This window comes from Ranitomeya variabilis, chromosome 3 (genome assembly GCF_051348905.1).
Source record: "Ranitomeya variabilis isolate aRanVar5 chromosome 3, aRanVar5.hap1, whole genome shotgun sequence".
Taxonomy (NCBI): domain Eukaryota; kingdom Metazoa; phylum Chordata; class Amphibia; order Anura; family Dendrobatidae; genus Ranitomeya; species Ranitomeya variabilis.
Window position 1 is genome coordinate 263,395,731 of NC_135234.1, and position 20,777 is coordinate 263,416,507.

At 47.5% G+C, this 20,777-nt stretch overlaps 1 protein-coding gene across 1 annotated transcript in view; it reads right to left on the bottom strand.

Annotated features, from left to right (window-relative positions):
* Positions 1–2,205: 2,205 nt before the first annotated feature.
* FMOD (fibromodulin) overlaps positions 2,206–20,777 on the bottom strand; it is a 48,202-nt gene continuing 29,630 nt past the window's right edge. The window contains exon 3 of the mRNA XM_077299558.1: positions 2,206–2,785. Coding sequence (XP_077155673.1) covers positions 2,634–2,785 — 152 coding nt within the window. The 3' untranslated portion in view covers positions 2,206–2,633. The remainder of the gene's footprint in view (positions 2,786–20,777) is intronic.

Consider the following 20,777-nt stretch of genomic DNA (forward strand, 5'->3'; position numbering starts at 1 on the left):
CGCTTGTAACCAGGGTAAACATCGGGTAACTAAGCGCAGGGCCGTGCTTAGTAACCCGATGTTTACCCTGGTTACCAGCGTAAACGTAAAAAAAACAAACAGTACATACTCACATTCCGGTGTCTGTCCTCTGGCGTCTCAGCTTCTCTGCACTGTGAGCGCCGGCCAGCCAGAAAGCGAGCACAGCGGTGACGTCTGACGTCACCGCTGTGCTTTCCGGCCGCTGTGCTTACACAGTGCAGAGAAGCAGAACGCCGGGGGACAGGCACCGGAATGTAAGTATGTACTGTTTGTTTTTTTTACGTTTACGCTGGTAACCAGGGTAAACATCGGGTTACTAAGCGCGGCCCTGCGCTTAGTTACCCGATGTTTACCCTGGTTACCCGGGGACTTCGGCATCGCTCCAGCGCCGTGATTGCAACGTGTGACCGCAGTCTACGACGCTGGAGCGATAATCATACGATCGCTGCGACGTCACGGATCGTGCCGTCGTAGCGATTAAAATGGTACTGTGTGACGGTACCCTTAGTCTCTGTTTGCACCACAATGGCAGTGTGTTCTTAGCAAATAGGCTACGGAAGTCTACTGTTTCTATGCCAAATAGTTGCTTACATCAACAAAAGACTCCTATTTCAAAATCACTCACAGTGACCCCAATTCATCGAAGTGATTTTCTTTTCAAATCGCTTTGAAAAGTTGCAAGATTTTTGCGCAATGCAGAGTTGCACAAAAATGTAGCGACTTTTGTTAGTTTTGCCCAGCTCAACCAAAATGGACTGGGCCAGAAGTGGGTTGTGATGGGGCATAATGCATTCAATGAGTTCATTGAATTCATGATGATGAGCTGTAGTGCACCTTATGCCAGAAATCTTGCTCCAGTATGTGACTGGAATAAGATCTGTGGTGAGGCTCACAGAGGCGCGTGACACTTGTCCTGCTCCTGATTCATTAGGAGATGTGTGCCGGCCTTGATGAATTGAGGCCAATGTGTTTCATGTTGAAACTTTTTATCGTGCAAAGTGTATTCAACTAAATATAAGGAAAGTGCATTCTAAACAGTGCGAACATAATCTTACATAGTTCTGCTTTACAAGATAAGACACTAATTTTTTGAGTAACGTCTAACAAACTCTTTATGAACACCGCCTATACCTTCTGTTATAATTGTACGTAGCCCACTAGTTCTGATTAAAGGGGTTGTTATACCTTTTCTATTCATCTGCTCACTTCTCTCCCTCCTCCTAGCTTTCTGCATGTTGGGGAATGGCGTGATCCTGATGACTGACAGCAGCATGGCTGAGCCACCAGCCCAAACTGTGTGTGCTCTCCTATATTGGACGCAGCGGTAGTTTTTGCACCTCAGAGGAGCATAGGGGCACTGAGACTGGATCAAATACAGCAATCTCGCCTGTCTAATAGCAGCACTTGCAAGCTCTGTAGCAAAGAGCTCGCAAGTAATGTCCTCTTTCCAAAGAAATTATAACCATTTATATGATGGTGAGGTCAATCCTCTAAAAAAGTGTGCCTACCATACAAAGCTGAAAGTTACAGTAGGACTCTTTCATGGTATTTCTGTTATTAAGGGGAAAGACTAAGGTAGAACCACTAGTAATATGCTATAATATTCTATAAGTGGTGAAAATATGCAGTCACTCTATGTGATTGCAGACTTCTGAATATTTACACTGCGTACACTGCGTACACTGCGTGCTGTCAGGATTCTCTAGCCTGCAGAGAGCAGGCAGCCACATGATCGCTAGTATGTTCTATGCATACTTCCTGCCATTTTCTGACTAGACGAGCTCTGGCTTGCTCAATTCGCCTGTATTGAGTGAGGCTGCACATATCTAGTGTGCAAGTGACTGCATCCCCATACTTGTAGTCACACGACGGCCTGCTCTCGGCTGCAATAACGGAGAATCCTGTCAGTATGTGGTGCATGTGCTCTAAGGATTCAAAAGTTTGCAGTCACATAGAGTGACTGCAAACTTGCATCAGAAGACCAGACAACCCCTTTAAAGGGAACCTGTCACCTGATTTTGGCGGGACCAGTTTTGGGTCATATGGGTAGGGTTTTCGGGTGTTTGATTCACCCTTTCCTTACCCGCTGGCTGCATGCTGGCCGCAATATTGGATTGAAGTTCATTCTCTGTCCTCCGGAGTACACACCTGCGCAAGGCAATATTGCCTTGCGCAGGCGTGTACTCCGGAGGACAGAGAATGAACTTCAATCCAATATTGCGGCCAGCATGCAGCCAGCGGGTAAGGAAAGGGTGAATCAAACACCCGAAAACCCCGCCCATATGACCCAAAACTGGTCCCGCCAAAGTCAGGTGACAGGTGCCCTTTAAGACACTGTAACTAGATCATCTTTATGCTGCTAGATTTTTAACCTGTTCATTGAGCAATGATTGTATATCTTTGCCTTGTGTACGTATTATAGAATCTTCAGAGTAGTTTCCTCAAACTAATAATTACCCTGTTATCTTAATAATAATTCACTGCTAGTCTTGCAAGAAGGTTGGTGTTCCTCTGTAGTCGAGTGCTTGCTTTGCATGTGTCGCTTCCCAGTTATTTGTGAGCAGAGAGGAATAAGTGAACAGAGAATAGAAGGCGCACGCTCTCTTTGCTGGTTACATATTGATAATATCAGCATTTCGCAGGCATAATGGAGTATCCGGTGGGATATTATTACTTTCAATCTCGTTACCATCCAGACGTAAAATTTGCAGCCGAGAGAAGGTGGTGATATCCACATGTGTGCAGAAACTTTTGACTGTAAATTCTAGAGATGAGAAAGACAAAATGCTTAATATCATTGAAGGCATTGAATGCACATGAGATTAGATTCTGCAACATTTAGTGCAAGTTTGCAGTCAATTAGTTTTACAACAACACACGGAAGTGTAAAGTCAAAGAATTCATGTCCATTAGGCTACTTTCACACTAGCGTCGGGCCCGGCCCGTCGCAGTGCGTCGGGCCGAGGTTACCAACACTAGCGTTCTCTGCGCCGCACAACGGGGGCAGCGGATGCATTTTTCCAGCGCATCCGCTGCTCCATTGTGAGGTGCGGGGAAGTGCGGGGAGGTGGGGGCGGAGTTCCGGCCACGCATGCGCGGTCGGAAAAAGCGGACCGTCGGCAGCAAAAAACGTTACATGTAGCGTTTTTTGCGGCCGACGGTCCGCCACAACACGGCACAACCGTCGCACAACGTTTGCGACTCAATTCGTCGCAAATGCGTCGCTAATGTTAGTCAATGCAGAAAAAACGCATCCTGCAAGCACTTTTGCAGGATGCGTTTTTTCAGCAAAATGACGCATTGCGACGTATTGCAGTTAACGCTAGTGTGAAAGTAGCCTTAAGGAGTGCTCAGTTATTATCAAGACTTGTCATACACATAAATATGACTCTGTTTTTCTAAAAACTTTTCTTTTTCAATCGGGCATAACATAGTGCTGTTATTTTTACAATTTTATTTTGGGAGAAAATAAGCTGAGGAATATGTTTCACATGAATACTATATACATTCTGCATGGCATTGCTGTACATCAGCCTTTCTCTCTTTACTGCTTGGGTCATGTACACTATATGGAGAGAAGTATTGGGACACCTACACATTACACCTGCAGGAGCTTTTATCACATTCCATTCTAAATCTGTGGATTAATATGACACTAATATTTGTATACAGCATATATAGCAATATAAGTAATATGCCATGAATATGGAGTTGGTCCTCCAGTTTGCAGCTAAAACAGCTTCTACTTTTCTGGGAAGCCTTGGTATGAGATTTTAAAGTGTGTCTCAATAAATGTTTGCCAATTCATCCAGAAGATTAATTTGTGAGGTCAAACAATAATTTTGGATGAGAGGGCTGGGCTCCCAATCTCAGTTTTATTTCATTGCAGTTTTTCTATGTGGTTAAAGTCAGAGCTCTATGTGGGCCAGTCAAGTTCTTCCTTACGGCTGTTTTACTTGGCGTTCTTTGCCATGTTCAGTTGTCCCATTGGGGCTAACGTCCAAACTCCCAGCAAAATGGGACTCGAGCGTGAACGCCGACGGGGCTATTAACAATAATAGTTCCAACATAGTCAACGTGTGCTCTGTCGTGCATAGTTTTCGGGCGTATATGCCTACTGAACTCACTCAGTAGACTGGTGGTCGCCAATGGGTTGCTTTGACAGCTGGGAGTCTGATAAAGATCCCGTGCTTGTCATTATGGAGCTCCTTCGAAACCACGCCTGTGGCCAGGCTTCAAATGAGAGATTGATTTTCACTATACATTCGCATGTAAAAGTTTTGACACCCCTGGGCAAAATTACTGTTCTTGTGAACAGTTAAGCAAGTTAAAGATGACACATTTCCTTTGTATTTTATTCCAAAAATATATATTTTCATCTTTTACATTTAAAGGAAAAATACAAAAGGGAAAATGGGCTGATGCAAACGTTTGAGCATCCTTCATGATTAGTACCTAGTACCACACCCTTGTGAAAGCTGCAGCGTCAAACAAGCAGCGTCCAGATGTTCCAGCATAGTGGAGGGGATTTTATGAAATCCCGTCTCCACTATGCGTGGAAACCCGCACGCGGCGGCCCTGCGACTCCGGACATGCTGCGCATCTTTTCAGATCGCAGCATGTCCGTACACCTTGCGGGGACGCAGCGTCCCCGCAAGGCATATCACAGGGCCCTATGGCGAGGGGTGCGATGATCCCGGATGTGTACTGTACACATCCGGCACCATCGCGTCCCAGAAAGGGGGCGGGGCTTAGCGCCGAGCGGCTTCGCCGCTGCGGCGATACCGCCGCCCCTCCGGACCGTGGAGCCATACCCTGGGGGTACCGCTACACAAAACGATTTACCAACGATCACGACCAGCGATACGACCTGGCCGTGATCGTTGGTAAGTCTTTGTGTGGTCGCTGGAGAGCTGTCACACAGACAGCTCTCCAGCGACCAACGATGCCGAAGTCCCCGGGTAACCAGGGTAAACATCGGGTTACTAAGCGCAGGGCGGCGCTTAGTAACCCGATGTTTACCCTGGTTACCATCGTAAATGTAAAAAAAACCAAACAGTACATACTCACATTCCGGTGTCCATCAGGTCCCTTGCCGTCTGCTTCCCGCACTGACTGAGAGCCGGCCTAAAGTGAAAGCAGAGCACAGTGGTGACGTCACCGCTGTGCTCTGCTTTTACTTTACGGCCGGCAGTCAGTCAGTGCGGGAAGCAGACGGCGAGGGACCTGACTGACACCGGAATGTGAGTATGTACTGTTTGGTTTTTTTTACATTTACGATGGTAACCAGGGTAATCATCGGGTTACTAAGCGCGGCCCTGCGCTTAGTAACCCGATGTTTATCCTGGTTACAAGCGAATGCATCGCTGGATCGGTGTCACACACACCGATCCAGCGATGACAGCGGGAGATCCAGCGACGAAATAAAGTTCCAAACGATCTGCTACGACATACGATTCTCAGCGGGGTCCCTGATCGCTGCTGCGTGTCAGACACAGCGATATCGTATGGATATCGCAGGAACGTCACGGATCGTACCGTCGTAGCGACAAAAGTGCCACTGTGAGACAGTACCCTAAATCCTTCAGCTTCTGCCTTTTGTGGTAGTCTATTGTGGATTTTGACGTGTGTTTAAGATCATTATCCATTTGTTGAAGCCATCCTCTTTTCAACTCCAGCTTTTTTACAGATGATGTTATGTTTGCATCAAGAATTTGTTGAAATTTCATTGAATCCATTCTTCCCTCTACCCAAGAAATGCTTCCTTTGGTATTTTTGCAACACAACCCCAAAGCATCACTGATGCACCCCCATGCTTAATTGTTGGCGAGATGTTCTTTTCCTGACATTGTGTGTTATGATCCGGTGGTAGGATCACCAAACTGACCTGATAGGTAAACCAGAATATTAGGACGAGCTCTAGGGATGTGGAAACTATACTGACCGCAACACTGAACCTATCCAAAACACACTAAAGGCAGCCGTGGAGCGTTACCTAAAAACCTAGACGCCTCGTCACAGCCTGAGGAACTAACTACCCCTAGAGAGAAAGCCAAGCCTCACTTGCCAAAGTTTAGACAGCCCCCACAAATAATAACGGTGAGTTAAGGGGAAAATACAAACGTAGTAATGAAAAACAGGTTTAAGCAAATGAGGCCCGCTAACGCTAAATAGACTGAAGATAGCAAGGGATCTGTGCGGTCAGTACAAAAACTATCAAAAACTATCCACGCAGAAAATACAAGAACCCCCACACCGACTCACGATGTGAGGGGCGCACTCTGCACCCCAGAACTTCAAGCAAGCAAAAAATCACATATAAGCAAGCTGGACTGAACTCATCATATAATGAAACATATTTTCAAGAGAAAAATGAGCAAACATGAACTAGCAAGACTTAGCTTCTCCGGATGGAGACAGGTCACAAGGAAGTCCAGAGAGATCAGAACCAGTACTGAATACAACGACAGCAGGCAACAAACAAAGGTGCAGGTGGAGTTAAATAGGAACCAGCATAGCAGGAAATGAGGCAGCTGAGCCCAGCTCCAGACCCGCAGTATCGCTAAAGGCCACCAGAGGGAGCCCAGATGGAATTCACAACAGTACCCCCCCCTTGAGGAGGGGTCACCGAACCCTCACCAGAGCCCCCAGGCCGATCAGGACGAGCCGAATGAAAGGCACGAACCAAATCGGCCGCATGGACATCAGAGGCGACAACCCAGGAATTATCCTCCTGACCATAGCCCTTCCATTTAACTAAGTACTGAAGCCTTCATCTCGAAACATGAGAATCCAAGATCTTCACCACATACTCCAATTCTCCCTTGACCAAGACCGGAGCAGGAGGATCAACAGAAGGAACCACAGGCACCACATATCTCTGCAACAATGACCTATGGAACACATTGTGAACGGCAAATGATGCTGGGAGGTCCAAACGAAATGACACAGGGTTGAGGATTTCCAAAATCTTATAAGGACCGATGAAACGAGGCTTGAACTTAGGAGAGGAAACCTTCATCTGAACATAACGAGAAGACAACCACACCAAATCCCCCACACGAAGTCGGGGACCCACACAGCGACGGCGGTTAGCAAAGCGCTGAGCCTTCTCTTGTGACAACGTCAAATTGTCCACCACGTGGTTCCAAATCTGCTGCAACCTATCCACCACAGAATCCACCCCAGGACAGTCAGAAGGCTCAACCTGACCTGAGGAAAAACGAGGATGAAAACCAGAATTGCAAAAAAAAGGCGAAACCAAAGTAGCAGAACTAGCCCGATTATTGAGGGCGAACTCAGCCAATGGCAAAAAAGTCACCCAGTCATCCTGATCAGCAGAAACAAAACATCTCAGATAAGTCTCCAAGGTCTGATTAGTACGTTCGGTTTGGCCATTCGTCTGAGGATGGAAGGCCGATGAAAAAGATAATTCAATGCCCATCTTAGCACAAAAGGACAGCCAAAATCTGGACACAAACTGGGATCCTCTGTCAGACACAATATTCTCAGGAATATAAATGCAAACGAACCACATTCTGAAAAAACAGTGGAACCAAATCAGAGGAGGAAGGCAGCTTAGGCAAGGGCACCAAATGGACCATTTTAGAAAAACGATCACAAACCACCCAGATAACAGACATCGTCTGAGAGACTGGAAGATCCGAAATAAAATCCATGGAAATATGCGTCCAGGGCCTCTTCGGGACAGGCAAAGGCAAAAGCAAACCACTGGCACGAGAACAGCAAGGCTTGGCCCGAGCACAAATCCCACAGGACTGCACAAAGGAACGCACATCCCGCGACAAGGAAGGCCACCAAAAGAACCTAGCCACCAAATCCCTGGTACCAAAAATCCCAGGGTGACCTGCCAACACCGAAGAATGAACCTCAGAAATGACTCTACTGGTCCATCTATCCGGGACAAACAGTCTCTCCGGTGGACAACGATCAGGTCTATTGGCCTGAAATTCCTGCAGTACCCGTCGTAAATCAGGGGAGATGGCAGACAAAATCACCCCTTCTCTGAGGACACCAGCCGGTTCAGAAACTCCCGGAGAGTCAGGCACAAAGCTCCTAGAAAGAGCATCAGCCTTCACGTTCTTCGAACCCGGAAGGTATGAAACCACGAAATTGAAACGGGAGAAAAACAGCGACCATCGAGAGTGTCTAGGATTTAGCCGTTTAGCAGACTCGAGATAAGTCAAATTCTTGTGATCAGTCAAGACCACCACACGATGTTTGGCTCACTCAAGCCAATGTCGCCACTCCTCAAATGCCCACTTCATTGCCAACAACTCCCGATTACCAACATCATAATTCCGCTCAGCAGGCGAAAACTTTCTTGAAAAGAAAGCACATGGCCTCATCACAGAGCCATCAGAGTTTCCCTGTGACAAGACAGCACCTGCTCCAATCTCAGAAGCATCAACCTCGACCTGGAATGGTAGAGAGACATCCAGCTGACGCAAGACAGGAGCCGAAGAGAACCAATGTTTGAGCTCCTGAAAGGCCTCCACGGCCGCAGGAGACCAATACGTCACATCAGAACCCTTCTTAGTCAAATCCGTCAAAGGCTTAACCACACTGGAAAAATTAGTGATGAAGCGACGGTAAAAATTAGCAAAACCCAAGAACTTCTGAAGACTTTTTACCGATGTAGGTTGAGTCCAGTCATAAATAGCCTGGACCTTGACTGGATCCATCTCAATGGTAGAAGGAGAAAAAATAAAGCCCAAAAAGGAAACCTTCTGGACTCCGAAGAGACATTTAGAGCCCTTCACAAACAAGGCATTGGCTCGCAGGACCCGAAATACCATCCTGACCTGCTTCACATGAGATTCCCAATCATCAGAAAAGACCAAAATATCATCCAGGTACACAATCATAAACCTATCCAGATACTCTCGGAAGATGTCGTGCATGAAGGACTGGAACACAGAAGGGGCATTAGAAAGCCCAAAAGGCATCACCAAGTACTCAAAATGGCCTTCGGGCGTATTAAATGCTGTTTTCCGTTCATCGCCCTGCTTTATACGCACAAGATTATACGCTCCATGAAGATCTATCTTGGTGAACCAACTGGCCCCCCTAATCCGAGCAAACAGATCGGACAACAGTGGCAAAGGATACTGAAATTTGACCGTGATTATTTAGAAGGCGATAATCTATACAGGGTCTTAGAGAACCATCCTTCTTGGCCACAAAAAAGAACCCCGCACCCAAAGGGGACGAGGACGGGCGAATATGCCCCTTCTCCAAAGACTCCTTGATATAACTCCGCATAGCGGCATGTTCCAGCACAGACAAATTAAAAAGTCGTCCCTTAGGGAACTTACTACCAGGAATCAAATTTATGGCGCAATCACAATCCCTATGAGGAGGTAGGGCACTGGACTTGGGCTCATCAAATACATCCTGGTAGTCCGACAAAAATTCAGGGACTTCAGAAGGAGTAGAAGAAGCAATTGACACCAAAGGAGCATCGCCATGAATCCCCTGGCAACCCCAACTTGACACAGACATTGCTTTCCAATCCAGGACTGGATTATGAGCCTGCAGCCATGGCAGACCCAACACGACAACATCATGCAAATTATGGAACACAAGAAAGCGAATCACCTCCTGATGTGCAGGAGTCATGCACATAGTCATTTGAGCCCAGTACTGAGGTTTATTCTTGGCCAATGGCGTGGCATCAATTCCCTTTAGTGGAATAGGGAATTGCAAAGGCTCCAAGACAAAACCACAGCGCCTGGCAAAAGACAAATCCATCAAATTCAGGGCGGCACCTGAATCCACAAAAGCCATAACTGAGTAGGATGATAGAGAGCAAATTAAAGTAACAGACAAAATGAATTTAGGTTGTACAGTACCAATGGTGACAGACTTAGTGAAGTTTTTTGTGCGCTTAGAACAATCTGAGATAACATGAATCACTACAGTAAAAGCACAACCCATTCTGACGTCTGTGATTTTGCCGTTCAATTCTGGTCAGAATCCTGTCACATTGCATAGACTCAGGCTTCTGCTCAGAAAATACCGCCAGATGGTGCACTGGTTTGCGCTCCCGCAAACGTCGATCAATCTGAATGGCCAAAGACATTGACTCATTCAGACCCGCAGGCGTGGGGAACCCCACCATAACATCCTTAATGGCTTCAGAAAGACCCTTTCTGAAAATCGCTGCCAGAGCACACTCATTCCATTGAGTGAGCACAGACCACTTCCTAAATTTCTGACAGTAAACCTCTGCTTCATCCTGACCCTGAGAGAGAGCCAGCAAAATCTTTTCTGCCTGGTCTACTAGATTAGGTTCCTCATAAAGCAATCCAAGCGCCAGAAAAAACGCATCCACATTTAGCAATGCAGGATCTCCTGGCGCCAGGGAGAATGCCCAATCTTGAGGGTCAACACGTAACAAAGAAATAATAATTTTAACTTGCTGAGCAGGGTCACCAGAGGAATGAGGTCTCAGAGAAAGAAACAATTTGCATTTATTTTTGAAATTCAAAAACCTAGATCTATCTCCAGAAAACAGCTCAGGAATTGGTATTTTAGGTTCTGACATAGGACTGCGAACTGCATAATCCTGAATGCTTTGTATCCTTGTAGCAAGCTGATCCACACAAGAGGACAGACCTTGAATGTCCATATCTGCAGCTGAGTCCTGAACCACCCAGAGATAAAGGGGAGGAGAGAGGCTAAACACACTGCAGAGGAAAAAAAAAAACCTCAGAGCTTCTCTTATCCCTCTTTTGCGATGCATTAACACTTTACGGGCCTGCTGTAATGTTATGATCCTGGTGGTAAGGAACACATGAACTGACCTGATGGGTAAACCAAAAATAAGGACAAGCTCTGGGAATGTGGGAACTTTACTGACCGCAATTCTATTCTATTGATTCTATCAACACACAATATAGGCAGCCGTGGAGCGTTCCTAACTCGGCCTAGACGCCTCGTTCACAGCCTGAGAAACTAGCTACCCCTAGAGAGAAACAAAGCCTCACTTGCCTCAGAGAAATTTTCCCCAAAGTGAATCAGCCCTCCACAAATAATAACGGTGAGTTTAAGGGGAAAACACAAACATAGAAATGAAAATAGGTTTTAGCAAATGAGGCCCGCTAATAACTAAATAGTCAGAAGATAGCAAGGAATCTGTGCGGTCAGTATAAAATACTACAAAAGTATCCACGCAGAGAATACAAAAAGACCCCCACACCGACTCACGATGTGAGGGGCGCAACTCCGCACCCCAGAGCTTCCAGCTAGCAATCAAATAGCATATAAGCAAGCTGGACTGAACTCATAACATACTGAGAAACATTTTCAAATAGTAATGAGCAAAAATGGACTAGCATGAACTTAGCTTCTCCACGAGGAGACAGGTCACAAGGGAAGTCCCAGAGAGATCTGAACCAGTACTGAATACAACGACAGCAGGCAACAAGTGAAGGTCCAGATGGAGTTAAATAGGCAGCAGGTCTAGCAGGAAACGAGGCAGCTGGAGTCCAGCTACAGACCAGCCGTAACACTAAAAGCCACCAGAGTGAGCCCATGAACAGAACTCACAAAGTACCACTCATGACCACAGGAGGGAGCCTGTTATGACCCCAATGGCGAGGGTCTCAGAGGAACGTGGAAGTCTGCAGAATACAAAAATCCAGCTCATAGGGCAGTGGTAACTGGGTTGACCATATATCTACTCCTAACGCCAACACTAGAAGTAGCCGGGGATCATTCCTACGTTGATTCTAGATGACACGCGCCAGCCGGAGAATCTAGCTACCCCTAGTAGAGGAAAACAAAGACCTTTCTTGCCTCCAGAGAAGGGGACCCCAAAGCTGGATAGAAGCCCCCCACAAATAATGACGGTGAGGTAAGAGGAAATGACAAACACAGAAATGAACCAGGTTTAGCACAGAGAGGCCCGCTTACTGATAGCAGAATAAAGAAAGGTAACTTATATGGTCAACAAAAACCCTATCAAAATCCACACTGGAAATTCAAGAACCCCCGAACCGTCTAACGGTCCGGGGGGAGAACACCAGCCCCCTAGAGCTTCCAGCAAAGGTCAAGATATAGATTTGGAACAAGCTGGACAAAAATACAAAACCAAAACAAATAGCAAAAAGCAAAAGGCAGACTTAGCTGATATAACTGGAACCAGGATCAGTAGACAAGAGCACAGCAGACTAGCTCTGATAACTACGTTGCCAGGCATTGAACTGAAGGTCCAGGGAGCTTATATAGCAACACCCCTAACTAACGACCCAGGTGCGGATAAGAGGAATGACAGAAAAACCAGAGTCAAAAAACTAGTAACCACTAGAGGGAGCAAAAAGCAAATTCACAACAGTACCCCCCCCTTAGTGAGGGGTCACCGAACCCTCACCACGACCACCAGGGCGATCAGGATGAGCGGCATGAAAGGCACGAACTAAATCGGCCGCATGAACATCAGAGGCGACCACCCAGGAATTATCCTCCTGACCATAGCCCTTCCACTTGACCAGGTACTGAAGCCTCCGCCTGGAGAGGCGAGAATCCAAGATCTTCTCTACCACGTACTCCAACTCGCCCTCAACCAACACCGGAGCAGGAGGCTCAGCAGAAGGAACTACAGGCACAATGTACCGCCGCAACAAGGACCTATGAAATACATTGTGAATAGCAAACGACACAGGAAGATCCAGACGAAAAGATACAGGATTAAGGATTTCCAATATCTTGTAAGGCCCAATAAAACGAGGTTTAAATTTGGGAGAGGAGACCTTCATAGGAACAAAGCGGGAAGAAAGCCATACCAAATCCCCAACGCGTAGTCGGGGACCCACACCGCGGCGGCGGTTGGCAAAGCGCTGAGCCTTCTCCTGTGACAACTTCAAGTTGTCCACCACATGATTCCAGATCTGCTGCAACCTATCCACCACAGAATCCACCCCAGGACAGTCAGAAGGCTCCACATGACCCGAAGAAAAGCGAGGATGGAAACCAGAGTTGCAGAAAAAAGGCGAAACCAAGGTGGCGGAACTAGCCCGATTATTAAGGGCAAACTCAGCCAACGGCAAGAATGTCACCCAATCGTCCTGATCAGTAGAGACAAAACACCTCAAATAAGCCTCCAAAGTCTGATTGGTTCGCTCCGTCTGTCCATTAGTCTGAGGATGGAAAGCAGACGAAAACGACAAATCAATGCCCATCCTACTACAAAAGGATCGCCAGAACCTGGAAACGAACTGGGATCCTCTGTCTGACACAATATTCTCAGGGATGCCGTGCAAACGAACCACGTTCTGGAAAAACACAGGAACCAGATCGGAAGAGGAAGGCAGCTTAGGCAAAGGAACCAAATGGACCATCTTGGAGAAGCGATCACATATCACCCAGATAACGGACATGCCCTGAGATAGCGGAAGATCAGAAATGAAATCCATGGAGATATGTGTCCAAGGTCTCTTCGGGACAGGCAAGGGCAAGAGCAAACCGCTGGCACGAGAACAGCAAGGCTTAGCTCGAGCACAAGTCCCACAGGACTGCACAAATGACCGCACATCCCTTGACAAGGAAGGCCAACAAAAGGACCTGGCCACCAGATCTCTGGTGCCAAAAATTCCCGGGTGACCTGCCAACACCGAGGAATGAACCTCGGAAATGACTCTGCTGGTCCACTTATCCGGGACAAACAGTCTGTCAGGTGGACAAGACTCAGGCCTATCAGCCTGAAATCTCTGCAACACACGTCGCAGATCCGGAGAAATAGCTGACAAGATAACTCCATCTTTAAGAATACCAACAGGATCAGCGACTCCAGGAGCATCAGGCACAAAGCTCCTAGAAAGAGCATCGGCCTTCACATTCTTTGAACCTGGCAAATACGAGACAACAAAATCAAAGCGGGAGAAAAACAATGACCAGCGGGCCTGTCTCGGATTAAGGCGTTTAGCAGACTCGAGATACATCAGATTTTTGTGATCAGTCAAGACCACCACACGATGCTTAGCACCCTCGAGCCAATGACGCCACTCCTCAAATGCCCATTTCATGGCCAACAACTCCCGATTGCCCACATCATAATTTCGCTCGGCAGGCGAAAACTTCCTAGAGAAAAAGGCACAAGGTTTCATAACAGAGCACCCAGGGCCTCTCTGCGACAAAACGGCCCCTGCCCCAATCTCCGAAGCATCCACCTCAACCTGAAAGGGAAGTGAGACGTCAGGCTGGCACAAAACAGGCGCCGAAGTAAACCGGCGTTTCAACTCCTGGAAAGCCTCCACGGCAGCAGGAGCCCAGTTAACTACATCGGAGCCCTTCTTGGTCATATCCGTCAAAGGTTTCACAATGCTAGAAAAATTAGCGATAAAACGACGGTAGAAGTTAGCGAAGCCCAAGAACTTCTGAAGACTCTTAACTGACGAGGGCTGAGTCCAATCAAGAATAGCTCGGACCTTGACTGGGTCCATCTCCACAGCAGAAGGGGAAAAAATGAACCCCAAAAAGGGAACCTTCTGTACACCAAAGAGACACTTTGAGCCCTTGACAAACAAAGAATTTTCACGCAAAATTTTAAAGACCAACCTGACCTGCTCCACATGCGAATCCCAATTATCAGAAAAAACCAAAATATCATCCAGATAAACAATCAAAAATTTATCCAGATACTTCCGGAAAATGTCATGCATAAAGGACTGAAAAACTGAAGGCGCATTGGAGAGCCCAAAAGGCATCACCAAGTACTCAAAATGACCTTCGGGCGTATTGAATGCGGTTTTCCATTCATCACCTTGCTTAATGCGCACAAGGTTGTACGCACCACGAAGGTCTATCTTGGTGAACCACTTGGCACCCTTAATCCGGGCAAACAAGTCAGACAACAGCGGTAAAGGATACTGAAATTTGACAGTGATCTTATTTAAAAGCCGATAATCAATACAAGGTCTCAAAGATCCGTCCTTTTTTGCCACAAAAAAGAATCCCGCACCAAGAGGGGAAGAAGACGGACGAATATGTCCTTTCTCCAGAGACTCCTTGATATATGAACGCATAGCGGTATGTTCAGGTACCGACAGATTAAACAGTCTTCCCTTAGGAAATTTACTGCCTGGGATCAAATCTATAGCACAGTCACAGTCCCTATGAGGAGGCAGTGCACTGGACTCAGACTCACTGAAGACATCCTGATAATCAGACAAATACTCCGGAACTTCCGAAGGCGTAGAAGAAGCAATAGACACAGGCAAGGAATCCCCATGAATACCACGACAGCCCCAACTTGAGACTGACATAGCCTTCCAGTCCAGGACTGGATTATGGGTCTGTAACCATGGCAGCCCTAAAACAACCAAATCATGCATTTTATGTAAAACCAGGAAACGTATCACCTCGCGGTGTTCAGGAGTCATGCACATGGTAACCTGTGTCCAATACTGCGGTTTATTTGCTGCCAATGGTGTAGCATCAATACCCCTAAGAGGAATAGGATTTTCTAATGGTTCAAGAGTAAAACCACAGCGCTTAGCAAATGAGAGATCCATGAGACTCAGGGCAGCACCTGAATCTACAAACGCCATGACAGGATAAGATGACAGTGAGCAAATCAAAGTTACAGACAGAATAAATTTAGGTTGCAAATTACCAACGATGACAGGACTAACAACCTTAGCTATACGTTTAGAGCATGCTGAGATAACATGTGTAGAATCACCACAGTAGTAGCACAAGCCATTCCGGCGTCTATGAATTTTCCGCTCATTTCTAGTCAGGATTCTATCACATTGCATTAAATCAGGTGTCTGTTCAGACAACACCATGAGGGAATTTGCGGTTTTGCGCTCCCGCAACCGCCGGTCAATTTGAATAGCCAGTGCCATAGTATCATTCAGACCTGTGGGAATGGGAAAACCCACCATAACATTCTTAATGGCTTCAGAAAGGCCATTTCTAAAATTAGCGGCCAGTGCACACTCGTTCCAATGTGTCAGCACGGACCATTTCCGAAATTTTTGGCAATACACTTCAGCCTCGTCCTGCCCCTGAGACATAGCCAGCAAGGCCTTTTCTGCCTGAATCTCAAGATTGGGTTCCTCATAAAGTAAACCGAGCGCCAGAAAAAACGCATCAAGATCAGCCAATGCCGGATCTCCTGGCGCCAGCGAAAAAGCCCAATCCTGAGGGTCGCCCCGTAAGAACGAAATAACAATTTTTACTTGCTGAGCAGAATCTCCAGATGAACAGGGTCTCAGGGACAAAAACAATTTACAATTATTCACGAAATTCCTAAACTTAAACCTGTCTCCGGAAAACAGTTCAGGAATCGGTATTTTAGGTTCTGACCTAGGATTTCTGATAACATAGTCTTGTATGCCCTGCACACGAGTAGCCAGCTGGTCCACACTTGTAATCAAGGTCTGGACATTCATGTCTGCAGCAAGCATAGCCACTCTGAGGTAAAGGGGAAGAAGAAAAAAAAAAACAACTCAGAATCTTCTTTCTTATAATCCCTCTTCTGCAATGCATTAAACATTTAATACTGGCCTGGCAAACTGTTATGACCCCAATGGCGAGGGTCTCAGAGGAACGTGGAAGTCTGCAGAATACAAAAATCCAGCTCATAGGGCAGTGGTAACTGGGTTGACCATATATCTACTCCTAACGCCAACACTAGAAGTAGCCGGGGATCATTCCTACGTTGATTCTAGATGACACGCGCCAGCCGGAGAATCTAGCTACCCCTAGTAGAGGAAAACAAAGACCTTTCTTGCCTCCAGAGAAGGGGACCCCAAAGCTGGATAGAAGCCCCCCACAAATAATGACGGTGAGGTAAGAGGAAATGACAAACACAGAAATGAACCAGGTTTAGCACAGAGAGGCCCGCTTACTGATAGCAGAATAAAGAAAGGTAACTTATATGGTCAACAAAAACCCTATCAAAATCCACACTGGAAATTCAAGAACCCCCGAACCGTCTAACGGTCCGGGGGGAGAACACCAGCCCCCTAGAGCTTCCAGCAAAGGTCAAGATATAGATTTGGAACAAGCTGGACAAAAATACAAAACCAAAACAAATAGCAAAAAGCAAAAGGCAGACTTAGCTGATATAACTGGAACCAGGATCAGTAGACAAGAGCACAGCAGACTAGCTCTGATAACTACGTTGCCAGGCATTGAACTGAAGGTCCAGGGAGCTTATATAGCAACACCCCTAACTAACGACCCAGGTGCGGATAAGAGGAATGACAGAAAAACCAGAGTCAAAAAACTAGTAACCACTAGAGGGAGCAAAAAGCAAATTCACAACAGGAGCCCGAGAACGGAATTCACAACAGCTCCCCCTCCCCATTATACTCACCGGCTCCTGGCGCGGTGCAGTCCCTGCTTCCCCGGTGCTGCTGCTTCTTCCTGTACTGAGCGGTCACCGTTACCGTTCATTACAGTAATGATATGCGGCTTCACCCCTATGGGAGGTGGAGCCGCATATTCATTACTGTAATGAGCGGTACCATGTGACCGCTCAGTATAGGAAGAAGCCGGGGGGCCGGGCAGCCAGGGACCTGCAGGGACCGTGCCAGGAGTAGGTCAGTATAATTAGACAGCCCCCGCTCCCTGGCCCTGCCAACCCCCTCCTTGGACCGCCGCATCATTAGGTGGCCCGCTGGCGCCCCCCTGTCGGCTGCACCAGGGGCACAAGCCCCGGCTGCCTCCCCCTGGATACACTACTGCTTGGACACTCTGAAGAGCTGTTCAGTTTTCCATTTCATGAGATCGCATGTAGGGCTGCCCAAAACTTTGACAAGCCCCGATCACACGAAGGCGATGGTGGGAAAGTGTCACAAGAGGTGGACGATGATGAGACACAACTGCCAGAAAGTCAGGAGGAGGAGCAGGGTGCGGATGTGGAAGACTAGGTGGTGAATGACATAGTGACTGACCCTACCTGGCAGGAGGACATGCATAGCAAGGACAGCAGCACAAATAGGGAAGGAGGCATATCCCCCCAACAGGCAGGAAGAAGCAGTGTGGTGGCCACAGAAAGAAGGCGTGCATCCATTCCCCGAAACACCAACATGAGTGAAGTTGCCATTCCACCTGTGAGATCTTCCCGAGTCTGGCTATTTTTTAAAGACTCTGACGATAACCCCAAACAGGCCATTTGCAGCACCTGCCATGCCCGCATCAGCAGGGGTAGCAAAACAACCAGCCTGACCACCACCAGCATGATCAGGCACATGCAAGCAAAGCACCCGACTTTGTGGGCTGAACCCCAGGCTCCAGGACCACTATCTGCTGGTCACACCACTGCTTCTTCCACTGTTTTGCGTAGAAGCCAATTCCCAGTACACCATCCATCTGAAGATGCCTCTAGCCCTGCACCTGTTGTGGCCCACAGTCAAGCAGCACCATCAGCAAGCACGTCCACGCCCTTGTCCCAGCACAGCGTTCAATTGTCTATAGCCCAGTCTTTGGAATGCAAGAGGAAATACCCAGCCAACTACCCACATGCCACAGTCTTCAATTCTAATATTTCTCTTCTGCTTGCTCTAGAAATGCTGCCTTTTAGGCTTGTTGAGACGGAAGCTTTCTGCAACCTGATGGCGGCGGCCATCCCAAGGTACTCGGTCCTCAGTTGCCACTATTTCTCATGGTGTGCCATATCGGCATTACACCAGCATGTGTCCCACAACATTACCCGTGCCCACAACAATGCTGTTACCAGGAAAGTTCACCTAACCATGGAAACGTGGACAAGTGCTTGTGGGCAGGGATGGTACATCTCAATGATCGCACACTGGGTTAACATAGTGGAAGCCGGGACCCAGTCGGACCTTTCGGATGGAACACATCCTCCCCACGCCATGGATTGCTGGCCCTACATCAATCAGGGTTGCCCCCACAGTCTACAGCTCCTGCACCTCCTCCTCCTCCTCTTCATCCTCCATGTCTGAAATCAACACATGAGTCAGAAGCTGGAAGCACTGCAGCATTGCCTCAGCCAAGCGGCAACAGGCTGTGCTGAAGCTAATCTGCATAGGTGACAAACCGCAGAATGCAGAAGAGTTGTGGACAGCGCTGAAAGAGCAGTCAGATGTTTGGATGATACCGCTGAACCTACAGCCAGGTATGGTCAGGTGTGACAATGGCCGTAACATGGTGGTGGCTCTGAGGCAAGGTGAGCTCACACATGTACCTTGCTTGGCCCATGTGCTTAACTTCATGGTTCAACATTTTCTGTCTGCCCATTTTAGAAAGTCAGCTACAGCTTCAGCTGCCCTTGCCGTGCTTCAGCAGCGGTTTCAGCTTCCAGCTCACCGACTGTTGTGTGATGTCCCCACACGCTGGAACTCTATGCTGCATATATTGGAAAGGATTTGTGAGCAGAAGGCCATTGTTGACTACCAACATCAACAAGGCTGTCGAATTTCAGGTCAGACTCCACACATAAGACCTCAGGAGTGGACATGGATGTCAGACATATGTAACATCCTCCAAAACTTTGAGGACTGCACCAAGATGGTGAGCGGCGATGACGCCATAATTAGCATCACCATCCCACTTCTCAGCATTCTGAAAAACTCTGCTCACAGTCAAAGAGGAAGCATTGCAGGCGGAGCACGAGGACATGGAGCAAGGAAACATACAGGGGGATTACACTCAGCCCAGCCTCATGTCTTCTCAACGTGGATTGGTAGGCAATGAGGAGGAGGAGGAAGAACTGGAGCTACTTTCATGCGCTATAGACGGTACTACAAACACATCTGTATTAGCTTCTGTTCAGTGGGGATGGCCTGAGGACAGGGGGGAGGAGGATGAGGATGAGGAGGAGGAGGATAGTATGGTCAGTTGTCCTGTTGGTGATGACACGGAAGTCTTGCCTGTTAGCAGTCTGGCACGCATGGCTGACTTTATGTTGCACTGCATTTCACGTGACCCTCGGATTATCAAAATTTTGGGTGACACTCATTACTGGTTGGTGACACTTCTAGACCCATGCTACAAGGAGAGCTTTCAATCTCTTCTGCCTGAGGCACAGAGGTGTACTAAAATGTTGCAGTACCACAGGGCCCTTACTTAGAAAATTCCCATTTGAGAACGCTGGCAGCAGACGTCAGAGTTTGTTGTACAACCAAGGTCTCCAAGTGAGAGAGACAGAAGTACAATCCAGCTCAGGCAGGGGAACAATGGCCAAGTTCTAGGACAGTTTTCTCAGACCCTCTCATCGTGGCGGCACAGAGGCAAGGGGTGCTGTCACAAGAAGTGCAATGTTTGGGAAGATGGTGAGGGAGTACCTTGCTGATCGTACAAACGTCCTTCGTGATTCCTCTGTGCCTTTTAATTATTGGGTATCCAAGCTGGACACGTGGCATGAACTGGCTCTCTATGCCTTGGGAGTCCTGGCCTGCCCTGCTGCAAGCGTTCTTTCAGAGCGGGTTTTTAGTGCCGCTGGTGGAATTATCACAGTTAAGAGCATCCGCCTGTCAACTGAAAATGCTGACAGGCTGACTCTTACCAAAATGCACAAGGCCTGGATTGGGAAAGACTTCTGTACACCACCAAGTGAAAACAGCGAAACATAACCTCAAATACATTTTCTCTTTTGGAGAGGTGTATTCTCATGCACCTCTTCACAACCACACATGGGTATATGCTTCCAGATTTGGTCTGTTTGTTTTTAACCTTCTCCGTATCCTCATCCTCCTCATCCAGAACCACTATATCACCAGGGTGAACGTGGTCTGTATGGTGCATTTTGGCCAAGG